This window comes from Rattus rattus, chromosome 4 (assembly GCF_011064425.1).
Source record: "Rattus rattus isolate New Zealand chromosome 4, Rrattus_CSIRO_v1, whole genome shotgun sequence".
NCBI lineage: Eukaryota > Metazoa > Chordata > Mammalia > Rodentia > Muridae > Rattus > Rattus rattus.
In genome coordinates, this window is record NC_046157.1 from 137,677,738 (window position 1) to 137,690,562 (window position 12,825).

The 12,825-nt window shown below is 42.4% G+C and overlaps 1 protein-coding gene across 1 annotated transcript in view; it reads right to left on the bottom strand.

Moving 5' to 3' along the window:
- The window catches only part of Mdh1b (malate dehydrogenase 1B), a 39,492-nt gene extending 26,874 nt beyond the window's left edge, over positions 1-12,618 (bottom strand). Inside the window, exons 1-6 of the mRNA XM_032901218.1 lie at positions 12,549-12,618; positions 8,769-8,881; positions 6,232-6,366; positions 5,913-6,055; positions 4,160-4,656; positions 2,192-2,333 (exon numbers count right to left, since the gene is read on the bottom strand). Of these exons, the coding sequence (XP_032757109.1) occupies positions 2,192-2,333; positions 4,160-4,656; positions 5,913-6,055; positions 6,232-6,366; positions 8,769-8,881; positions 12,549-12,570 (1,052 nt within the window). The 5' untranslated portion in view covers positions 12,571-12,618. The remainder of the gene's footprint in view (positions 1-2,191; positions 2,334-4,159; positions 4,657-5,912; positions 6,056-6,231; positions 6,367-8,768; positions 8,882-12,548) is intronic.
- Between the last annotated feature and the right edge of the window lie 207 nt (positions 12,619-12,825).

Here is a 12,825-nt window from a genome sequence, read left to right on the forward strand (position 1 = left end):
TGCAACTTGGGATCTGGATCAGGGATGTGATTGTGCTTCCGAGGAGCTCCTCTTTCTGCATTCTCATCAGAATGCCAGTGTTTACCTAGATGAATCTGTTTGTTTTCCTTTTTATTCTAAACAGAACAGGTCACACCACCATTTTCGTTCTATCATCGGAGAAGCTGGGGCTCAAATCTGATGTAACTTCACTAAAGCCACACCAACTAATAAATAATGTTGACAGATTTCAGGTTTGCAACCCCATAGGAAGAACAACAATAGCAACCAACCAGACCACACACCCCCACCCCCGCAGTGCTCCCAGACACTAAGCCACCAACCAAAGAGTACACATGGAGCTACCCATGGCTCCAGTCACATATGTAGCAGAGAATGGCGCTGTCCAGCATCAATAGGAGGAGAAGCCCTTGGTCCTGTGAAGGCTCAGTTCCCCAGTATAGGGGAATGCTAGGATGGTGAGGTGGGAGTGGGTGGGTGGGAGGGGGAGCATCCTCATAGAAGCAGGGGGAAGGGGAATGGGAGAGGGGGGAACCTGGAAAGGGGATAACATTTGAAATGTAAATACATAAAATGTCCCATAAAAAAAGGGGGGGGGGATTTCAGCCTGGAGGCTTCTTGCTCCTGGGATGCACCACTTTTCCTCCCTGCCTCTCTTGGGACTTAATGGTCCACCTGACCTGGTCTACTCATCATCTTAACTCCTTTTCCTACCAATGCTTCAATTCCCTTTCTCTTTGGCGATGTGCGTGTCTTTACATTAACATTTGCTTTATGTATACCTGCTTTAGAGATAATGGTAACAATATACAAAGTATTGAAAAGTAACCTGCAAGGATAGCCTGAAATATAAAAATTCATAACTTTAAAACAAATCAGATGGGGGTGGGGACCAACTGGCTACTACTCGTGGATTTTTCTGATTCTTCAATAGAAAGCACAGAAATATGTGTGTAAAGAATACATGTTAGTTTCATGCAGACTTTGCAAACTGTTTTAATGGTGCTTGCCAAGGACCAGCCTTGGCATGGAGAGGAGTTCTGAGAGAAGAGTTGTCTGGGAGCGGTGAAAACAATGACTTGAAGTCAAATTGCAGGTCAAAGGTGGTGGCCTAGATTCCGCTGAGATGGCTATCCAGACTCTGCGTTCCCTCTCTCTCTCTCTCTCTCTCTCTCTCTCTCTCTCTCTCTCTCTCTCTCTCTCTCTCTCTCTCTCTGTGTCTGTGTGTGTCTGTGTGTATCTGTGTATGTTCTGCTCTGTTGTAGACAGCTTTTTTTCTTGCTATTCTAAAAACTCTCTGGTTGAAACAGCTCTCCTAATAGTAAAAAATCCAAAAGCTATCTGGATAGCTCAAGGCTTTTCTAACCAAAATTATTGGATCTTCTGACCAAATCAGAGATCCCGTTAAGAAAATTTCTTGAAGAGCTGTATTGCTTTCCAGAGATCTTGAGACAGCTCAGCTCTCTCTAGAGAAAAAATTCTAAAGAACTACTGTCTCTTTTGCTGTCTCATCTCATGCAGACCAAAAGCCCAGTTTTTTATTTCCTTCTCAATTCAGTTATTTATTCCAGGTTTCCTTTTGATTATCCTATGAATCAGCATCCAATGACCCCAGTCCTTTAATTCTTAGGAAACAGCAAGCACATATTTTCTTTTAACATTGCAAAAGAATTCAGAGATCTGCCTGCCTTTGTTAAGATAGCTGGGTGGGGCCTACCCTGAAATTACCATTTCTACCACACTTGGGTCTAACCTTGCTCTGTCCTAGGAACTGGCTCATAGTATTCATTTTGTTCATTTAGATTCATGAAGCCCCTCCCTCATGATCCATATTGCATCCTTATATATGCATAGTTGAGAATACATATACATATACATATACATATACATATACATATACATATACATATACATATACATATACATCACACCATTATGTCCTGGACTCATGCTGTCTGATTACTATGGAGCCATTAACATTAACAGAGAGGACCTTCTTCAGAGGAATGTGAAAATGTGTACATTATTACATGAACAGGACTTATGCCCACAGCAGCCATCACTCTCATGGAGGCTCACATGGGAGCCCTGTCACTTTGTTCCCACTTTGGGGTCCACAGGTGCTTACAATTGTTACACATCTATTTCATTTATCTAACGTTAGTATACTTCACTTAGAAAAATACTCTACCTGTCAAAAATCAAGCTTAACACAGAGTGGTAATATCCAGGAGGTCCCTTAATAGCACTCTCATAGTTGTAAACTTTTGCTTTCCTCAGATCAACGTAGTTATTTCCAGTGATATTACCCCAAATTATCACATCTTTGATTCCTATGCAGAACAGAATCAGAAATTGTTAAAATAAAGTGTATCAATATAAAATGTATTCAAATCCAATGCTTTGTCTGTGTATTTGTTTACAATATACAAACAATGTATATTTACATTGTTTTAGGATTGGTCCAGTGAAGTCCAAGCTCTCTAACCTGTGCAAAAGCTGGGGTTCACCTTGCTAAGTATCAGGGCTTGGTAGTCACTGGTGAACCGTGTGCTGGATGGGTAAGTCAAGGAATACTGAGGGGACTGCTGTGAAAGAAATTGTTAGTGAAAATTGTAGCATTTGTGCTGCTCTTAACTTCATTCCCCTTACACCACACACACACACACACACACACACACACACACACAGAGTGCATGACCACATGTGGATGAGTGTACATGTGTAAGCTAAAAATGGCATGGGAGACTGCCTCCAGCACTCTCTACCATGTTCATCAATGTTGCTGTAAGGACACAAAGGACCACCTCTAAGGATACAAAAAGCCAATGCTGATGTGATTCAGTGTTCCTTTTGTATGATTCTGATATCTACCAATTGGAATATCAATAACAAAAATTTAATTAGTTATAAAAACTTATACGTTTAATCTCTTTCTAAGCTTTATCTTGCATCAGGCATCTCTTATGGGCACTTTAGAAATACTGTTTGTGGTGGTTGTAATAAGAATAGCCCTCATTGGCTCATAGGTTTGACTATTTAGTACCTAGTTGGTAGAACTGTTTGGGAAGGATTAGGAGGTGTGGCCTTGTTGGAGTTGATGTTGGAGAAGGTATGTCATTGGGAGTGGGCTTTGAGGTTTCAAGAGTGCCCTCACTTCCCTATCTGAGCCTCTTGCTTATGGGTCAGATGCAAATCTTCAGCTACTGCACCAACACCACAGTTGCCTCCTGCCATGTTCCCTGCCATGGTGGCCATGGACTTACCCTCCGAAACTGTAAGCAAGCTCCCATTTGCAACCTTACTATATTCTGAGTTGCCTTGGTCCTGGTTGTCTCTTCACAACAGTAAAAAAGTAACTACCACACTATCTTATTGGATCTTCACATCAGTTCTAGAAGGGACTTGCTGTTTTGAAAGATAAATCTGAGGCACAGCAGTCTAATCTGACTGTTCAGAGTCAGACGAGGGCGAAAGGAGGCGAAACCATTTTAACATGGCCTTGGTGTTTTTTAAACAACATACCCTACTTTCCCCATTATTATCATGGAGAAATGGGATATTAGGTTAAAAATTACTACAACAAATATTTGCTAATTTTATGACAATGGACAGTCATAAGAGTAGATTGAAAGAAGTGTGCACAGCTGTCCCCCTTACCCATAGCTTCACATTCCATCCATAGCTCAACTAACTTGCAGTCTCTTCATTTCAGGGAGGGTGCAGCAGCACTGGAGATGGAACCTAGGCTCCCATGCATGCTCGTCAAGAGTTCTACCATTGACCTACCAGCCAGCTCTGTACTTTAAAATATGATAGGGAAGTTTTCAAAAACTAAGCAGCGGGTAAGCTGTAGATCATTTTCATTATTGTATGTCACTGTGATTTGTTTTATTAGGTTATTACCATTTATTCCTGCTGCCCTGAGTTTATGAATTAAACTGGACCACAGTATGTGTGTACAGGAAAAAGCTGGGCAAAGAAAGTGGGGTAGTCTAAGTGGTATCCCCTGAAAGAGGGAGAGCCACACTGGGTCCAATCCTTCCCTCCTAATCTATGTCGCATGTCCAGGATGGTCCTGGAGGATGTAGCTTTCTCTCTCTACTATTTGAACCCATGTTTCAAAACACAAACAAGACACTGATAGGAGTTCACTCACTGGATGGAATTGTTTTCATCTTTCGGGCCAGTACTGCTTTTGCTTGGCCTTCTAACCCCAGAGCCACTGCGATGATGTTGTTTGCGAGGCTAGGGGCATATTGTATGAGCAAAGTTGTTTTCAGATTCAGAAAGCTTTTCCCTCCCACGATGACTTTGACAGATTTGTGAGCATTTTTCTCTATCAGGTAACCATAGAGGCGGCACAGTGGTACCCTGCTTCGAAGGCAGCTCTCCATGTTGTACACTTCCTCGTCCGTGCTGTCATCCAGGATGATGATGACTTCAGCCTGAAGGAAGGCATCCTTTACCGTCGTGCAGAAGGAGACAGTGCGCAGGATTGGGGAGGCCAGATTCTCAGTTTCCATCACTATGTTACTAAGGCATTCCCTCCTCTGCTCCTGGTCAAACAGGGTCAGGCTGATCTCTGCCTGCATCCCGAACACTTCCCCACTTAGCAAGAGGGGAATTAAGTGGCAGCACACACGAGAACCTGCACTGTTGAAATGCAAAAGTTGGATGGAAAATGGTTAGATTCCTTGCCAATTCTGCATTTTATTCTTAACCAATGTTTCTGCATGTTTCCAGAGGATGAGTCACTATCTTACATGAGCAGTCTCACACTTGCACAGATGTGCCTAGGAATCCAAATCAGAACAGGGAAGTCTCACCACCCACTCCATCCCAGCATCTGAGGATACTAAAATGTACTGGTGTGTTAGATTTTTCAAATAAAAGAACTCTCCCACATGCAGAAAACAAAACAAAAAAATAAGCAAACAGAAGCTCCTTATTAGGTTGTTCTGCCTATAAACTCAGGTTTTCTTGTGAAAAGACTAAGATTCATGCTTCAGTTCCTCATTGTCCTTTATACCTTTATTTACTAATGAATGCCTTTAGTTTTGGACAGATTGCTTTTCTCAGTCTTACAAGGAAAATCCCTTACAGGGATGGGTAGAATAAGCAAAGGTTCTGTGCTCTATTTGAAACTAAATGTATCTGGATCTGCTATTTCAGTAACGATCGACTATAGGGGTTTGGAAAATGCATTTGTGAACTTTTATTTCTCTTGCTGGGTTTGGGAAGGGCACTGTGGTGATGCCCATTTTGGTGCTTTATTGTGGACAGGTTCATGGGTATGTGTGGTACAATTCTGAATCTTTTTAGTGTTTGTAGTATTCCATAGTTATGTATACTTCCTCAAAACGGGTATGTGTTAGGATTCACACATGTGGTGAGGAGGGCAGTATGAGGGAGATGGAGGGGCTGGAAGTGCAGAGAAAAAGAACAAAGAGAGAGGGTAGAGACGGAAGGAGAGGCAGTGACAAGTGGGGCAACGAGGAGGAGGAGCAGCCTTGGGATGGAGAAAGGGAGGAACCCCAGGACAGCTGGGTTGTAGACAGTTCTGAGCGCAGGAGGGAAAACCAAAGAAAACCAGCAGGCAGGGTGGGGAGAGAACAATGATCAGTGGGGAAAAACTCTAGGAACATTGCTTTAGATTGAGTGAAGACATGTATGCATGTAAATCCCATGGGGAAGGATGCTGGAGGCTAGACACCCAGAAACACTCATAACCATGTACAAACCAGATGTGTCAATACACACACACACACACACACACACACACACACACACACACACACACGTTTTTGAACCTGATTAGGTATTCTTCCATCATGAAATTAAGCCAATTACATTGTTATTTCTAAAAACAACAATCCAGACTCATAAATGCTGGGGCTTGACTATCCCACCTGGTAATCCAGACGTGTAAGGGACTGATGAGGTCTTTCAAGTTTTCTTTATCCAACTCTTGTTCTGTATGTGTCTCCATGTTTTCTTGGGCGATAATCATCATCAGCTCTGTCGTCATGCTGGAAGTGATGCCATAGTAAAGCTAAATACCAGGAAAGAAAAAGTCAGCCTCAGAGAATAGATCATTATCAGACAGAGCCAGAATAGAAAATAGAGTAGGAGAAAGAGGGCAGAATGTCTTGGAAAGCAAGAGTTTGAAATATAGAATAATGCTAAGAGAATGATATGTTTGAACACATAAGCAATGCCACCCGATACCTGGGCATGTTCCAGAAACTCATTGTATCCTCCCAAAAGCAAGCCCTTGCCTCCACGATCCAGCAACTCTCTCCAGATAATGGGGGAGATTCTGTGGTCCCACATATTCCTTTCACAGACATCTTCCAGCCACTCCTGTGGGAAAAGCCTCCAGTAAAAGTCATCTATTAAATCTGGCCAAGAATTCAATTTGATCTTGTAGGATTTAAACAACTGAGTAATGGCTTTATAAATTTTGCATTTAAAAGTATGTTTGTGATACATTCATATATCATCAAATGGTAAAACATAAAGGAGAAAATAGCAGCAAGCCTGGAGCGACTGCTCATGATACATAATTATAGCACCGTGGAGGCAGAGGGAGGTGGATCCCTGTGAATTCCGGACCAGTGAAGGCTGCACGGTGAGACTCTGTTTCAATGAAATAACAAATAAAGAAAGAAAATAGGGATGAGATAAATAACAAATTAATAAACAACAGGGAATATTCTCCAGGTCCAATGGCCAAATAAAGTGTGGGAACTTGCTTCTTTGCTGGAGTGCAAGTGCTTAACCTAAAGAGAGGCCATGTATTCTAAGTTGGCTGATTTTAAAGAAAAACACCAAGTTTTATTAATATATGAGTTGTTTCTAGTTTTATGGCCACATAAATTTTGACACTGCTTTTCAAATCTATGATTATAGCTCCTATGACTTAGGCTTAATTAATGAGCTAAAAGTTATCCATCTGATATTCTCATCATACTTATCAGAAAAAAGTTTGTGTTACCATTATCTGTTTGGGTAGACCCACTGCATTCTCTCCACAGTGCAAAGGAAAATGATTTGCCTGGATTGGATTCAACATGTGCTGGGTAGGGTATGGCCTTTTCTGCTTGTAATGCTTTCATCAGAAGCCCTGACTACACACTTACAAAATGTTTAACCTGACAATTAAGGTCTTGCACACATCTTTGAACCAAGGGGATCACTTTATAGGAAAAGTGGTATAGTACTGAGCATGTCAGTAGGGGATATATTGTCCTTATCACATAACACCGAACTTGGTAAAGGAGCAGGGCAGACCAGCAAAGCTGCAGACACCAGGTGGAAGACTGATATATGGAAGGAATGGTCTGGCTCCTTCAAGTTGTAAAATGTATTGTGTATCTGCAGTGTTTTCTTCTAATAGATACAGTACTTAGCATTAAAGAATCAAGGGGGCAGAATTAAGAGAGACCCTCTTTGCCATCATTCCCGGGAGCCTTCTTGGAGCATTTATGGTTCCCAAATTTCTTTACTTTAGCCTACGCGAAGGCTTTACATTTCCAGAGAGGAACTGTTCTAGCAGAGTAAGAGGAGTCTCGCCTTTCAGCTACAGCTGACATTGATCACAGTGAGATGAGAGGGCAGCAGGCAATGAAAGAAGCAATTTCTGGAGAAAGAGTAACTGGGTGTGCTCTTAAGGAGAGACCTACAACAGCTACTACCCAGACTAAAAACATCTAACATCTAGGTTATCATTTGGGCACCGTCCGTGATTCTCTGGCCCAATTTTGGACATACAAGGGAGAGTGTAATAGCCACGTCTTGAAAACGGACTGGGGCTCGCATCCCTTAGGTACACAGAACTAGGTCATCACACCTAACAAGTGGCCTAGAGCAGTAGAGGGAGACCCGTGATGGATGGTGGTGAGGAGAGATGAATGCCAGCTTGGCTCTGAAACTATGTGCAATGGGGAATACGGTTCATTAGCAAACCCTTCCTCTAATAGAGTTTTCCCAGGGATAGATCTTGATATGAATCCCAGAAGAGCTCTTACCAGATGGTGTGAATTTACTTAATGGAGCACACAGCTCCAGAGGCACAGTAGGTGGACTGTAGCTGATACTCATGAATAGTCCAGGTCCCTTCCCTCTTACAAGGAAGGCACTTGTGTCCTCAGTCACCAGGGATAGTAGAAGCCAATGGATTAACTGCCGAGTCTCTCTAGGACTGACCTCAGCTAAAGGGATTCCTCGTGACTAAGATTAAGCCCCCTTCTTTGGGGAGCCCTCATCGGGCGTCTAGTTGACGCAGGAATACAAAGGCTCAGCTACTTTTCTTCAGCATGGAATACCTTTGAAAGGATCCCCAACATGCTTTCCCTGTATGATCTCCAGACTTCTCTGTGGCAACTGTATTGTAGCTCAACTCCCCCGGTCCCCTACCTAATACTGCTACCTTCATCTTCATTCCTTCTCAGGATGTTCAGAGAGCACTTTCCAGAAAGACCTCAGCTTACTTGTACTTGTAGTGAAGTACAAACTACCTGTTTTCTTGGTAGGCCTGGGTGTGGAATCAGCACATTTATTCTACTTACTGCAGACTCCTTTGTGCTCTCAGGTATTAGCAAAAACCACGTCTTCAGATAGACGAGGAAGGACTCATTTTATGGGAAATCAAATATCATTAATATGTGACCAGTCATCCTCAGAACCTGACATAATATACTAGTATTTTATCAAAGTGGAACTTTATCTTGTGTAAGTGCATTTGACAACTGTAAGGTTCTTACCTCCCACTCGTCAGGATGTTTCGTGATCTTAAAAATCCGAAAGTCAGGAAGATTCTTTTGTAAATAGTCTGCCAGAAGTTCTGCCTTAGCATAATATGGGCAGTTTGCTTTACCTAGAAGAGTTCACGTTAGCTGTGCTTTCTTTTCAACACCCAAATTTCAGTGAGGTTATGAGGGTCTTATCATTATAACTATACACTTAGAGGATGCACCATGGCTACATAATTTTATAAGAAAATTGCAGAATAAACTTATTTAACACAAACATCTAATTTTGTTATATTAATAGAAATAAGGTGCATTTCATAGGTCAGAATCTTACACAATACAATTTTGCGGGAAAAGGAGAATGTTTTAAATATTTACTTTCCTCTAGTACTCTGCTGTACCACATAAGAGGTTGTAACATACTATATAAGCATGAGATACTAACAGTGAGCTATTCATTAGCATCTCCTCAAGGGCCCACTGAGAAGGCTCATCTGATAAAGACCCTTGCCAATAGGCCTCAAGACCCGAGTTTCATCTCCAGGACACATACTTCTGTTAGATTATTCTTTAACCTCTGCATTCCCCTGTATAAAATAAATAAATTAATGTTAAAAGAAATAACACTTGAAGGTAAAATGTGAGGTAAGGGGTGGAAATACAGTCCCTTTTAGACTTGATGTGTGGTCCCTATTGTGAGGAAGCTGAGGAAGAAGGAAGAATCTGGGGCAAACCTCTATTTTTGGGCTGACCTTAATGGAGAGAACTCATGGGTGAGAAATTCAGACAAATGTGTTAGTAAGAACGTACAGTGCCTGTGGAAAGGTGGGACTGGCAGGGCAGTCTGATGTGCAGGTGCATATGGAGAATGTTAAATACACTTTTTTTTTTGCAGTGAGGGGCACACAGGGAGTTAATCCCCCTTCCCCAGAAGTGGGATGGGTGTCAGTTTAGGAGGACAGGCTGGCTAAGTGCAGTACCTGCTGTGGGACATTCTTCCCCAGCTTCAGAGAGTCCTCAGCATCAATCCTGCTCAGCACCTCTCTATGGAGAAGCTTCTCTATCTAATTCAAATCCATTGTCAATTCATTCAAACTCTCTGTATGGCTCATGTTCAATGATCCTGTCCATTTTATTGAAAAATAGCTTGTAAAAGCCCTGTACCCAAGATGATCTCAATTACCTGCTTTCTCTACATCCTGGTTCCTTCTGCCCAGGCACCAATGAGATGATGGGGAGGTGGATAGAAAGAACAGAAAAGGAAGAGGATCCCAGCTCTGAAGCCCATACCTCCTGTCTTCTGGAAACCTTGCTGAACAAATTCTCCCTGCCCCATTAGACTCTCACTTCTGTTTCTAGTGTCTCATCTTGAGCATATTCAAATGCACTTAACTTAAGCTTCAGTTTCTCCTTCCTTTTATTTTTAATCAGTTAAATACAGAATTTTAATTCCATAGCTAAACAACGAAGGGTCAAACAACACATAGTTAGCATATCAGTCTAATGTACACAGCTATTATGAGTTACACAAGATATGGCCTAATAGATGCTAGGGAACTTTTTAAACAAGTTTTTACAAGTATTCATTTTCATCTTGAACATTAAAGTCATCACACATACAGGGCAAAGTCAGAACTTTTATATTTGTGTTTGCTCTTCACTTAACTCTTAAAACACTACTATAGTTGAATATTAAAACAAAAACAATGGTCAAGTAGTGAGCATATTATGATTACAGTCCTTCCCACATTCACTACTGCATACAGAAGGTCAAAGAGTGACTGGCCCATTAAGAGGTCTGACACTGAATGAACGCCACCTCTGGGGTGATGTTCATCATCCTCATATGCTTCTCCATTATAATGACGCCGTCTTTCCTGATTTGGATCAAAGTCCACCAGTTCTACCTGATCCATTCCATCAAGGGCAGCTCAGCTCAGGTTTTTTCAGAAGAGCTAGAGGTTCAAGGTCACTACCTGAAGGCTTTGAGTTTCCAGTTACAACCATATATGGTCTTTATAAGCGCACTCCAGCTCTACTCCCTATTATCCACGGCTAAATTGCTCAGCTTCTTCCTGAGTCTTTTCTGCTTGGTAACTCTAGTTGTTCAGGCATCTGGTTAACCACCTCTCCCACTGGGAAGCCCTTGACTAGGTAGACCCTCTACCACTGTTTCCTCTAGAACACTGTCCTGCTACTGTTATACACAAAGTACCCTGAATGTTTTATATATTTCTCTGAATATATAGTGAAGCAAAAGAACTTTCAAAGAGATGGTAAATGTCAACTCTGTGTAACAAAGAAGCCCAACTAAGACAAGACTGAATAGTTTTTCTAAGAAATCCTTGGTGATTGTGGTTGAAATAGTTTGTATAGGAGGTAAAGGAGAAGCCAGATTGAGTGGGGGAAAGGGGCTAGAGATAGAACAGCAGTGAGCTCTTTTAAGAAACTGGGAGAGTGAACTAGACTGTTGGGGGAGGGCGGCAATGGGGGAGGGTGGGAGGAAACACCCATAAGGGAAGGGGGAGGGGGGATGTTTGCCCGGAAGCCGGGAAAGGGAATAACACTCGAAATGTATATAAGAAATATTCAAGTTAATAAAAAAAAAAAAACTAGGAGACAGTGAACTAGATTGTTGGGGGGGAGGGCGGCTTAAAGGGGCGGAGTATGGGGAGGGAATACCCATAAAGAAGGGGAGGGGGAGGGGAGGGGGAGGGGGGGGGAGGGATGTTTGCCTGGAAACCGGGAAAGGAATAACACTGAAATGTATATAAAAATACTCAAGTTAATAAAAAAAAAAAAAAAAAAAAAAGAAACTGCATGGCACTACCTAAAGACTATACATGGACTGATCCTGGACTCTGACCTCATAGGTAGCAATGAATATCCTAGTAAGATCACCAGTGTAAGAGGAAGCCCGTGGTCCTGCTAAGACTGAACCCCCAGTGAACGTGATTGTTGCGGGGAGGGCGGCAATGGGGGGAGGGGGGGGAGGGGAACACCCATAAAGAAGGGGAGGGGGAGGGATTAGGGGATGTTTGCCTGGAAACCGGGAAAGGGAAAAACACTCGAAATGTAAAAAAAAAATACTCAAGTTAATAAAAAAAAAAAAAAAGAAAAAAGAAACTAGGAGAGAAAGGAGGAAGCGGGTGCAGCAAGCAGTCTGTCCCAGTAAATGGTAGTGTTGCTTCCAGCTGTCGAGATGCCTTTTAAAAATGCAGACTCATTGACACTTTGACATTATTTTTACCTAAATTCATTAATTGTGTTCAAGATTTAGTTCAAACTTTTTTTTAAAACTAAATGTTTGTCTAGTTTCTATTTGTAAGTCTAACCCCAGGCTCTGCCATACTCCAATATCCAGGCCCTCCATTCGACTATAAGTCTTCTAGTCTTTACCTTTATCTGGAGGTGGTTCCTTTAACAGCTCTCTAGTTAGTTCCTTCTCTCCTGCCATTCCTTATGCTCCCTATCCCGCCAACCCCGCAGAGGCCTGTACAGTTGTCATTACGTTAAACACAGCAGATCAAAGTGATTCCTTATACCTTTGTACCCCCCATGGGAATTAAAACTCTCTAAGGACAGAGGTGAGATTCCCCCCCCCCCCCAATGTGTTCCCACTGCTCATCAGACTTTGGCACATCCCCACTGTCTATCAAGCGTCTTTGAATAAATATATAGAAAGCCTGGGGTGATCCGTCTAAAGGATGGGGCTGCAGAATAGAAACTGGTTAACCAGGCTGGCGAACAGCCATGGGAAACGATCTGTGGGCTTACTGGAGAAGCACTCACCGGCGATCACAAATTTGGCCATGATTTCTAGCAAGACCTAGAAACTGGAACCCCGGCGTCACGGTTTCCAGGCAACCGCGGCGCCTACTAAAGCTGGCGCAGGCGCTCTCAGAGGAGGCTGCACCACCAGAGACTAGAAGTTCAAAGTCACTACTTGAATGTATTGAGTTTCCGTAAACAACTATACATGAACTTTATGAGCACCATGGTTTCCTACGGATCTCGGCTCTATCTCTTCATCCGAGAATAGAATCTATTCTTTCTGGCAGGTTTCCCC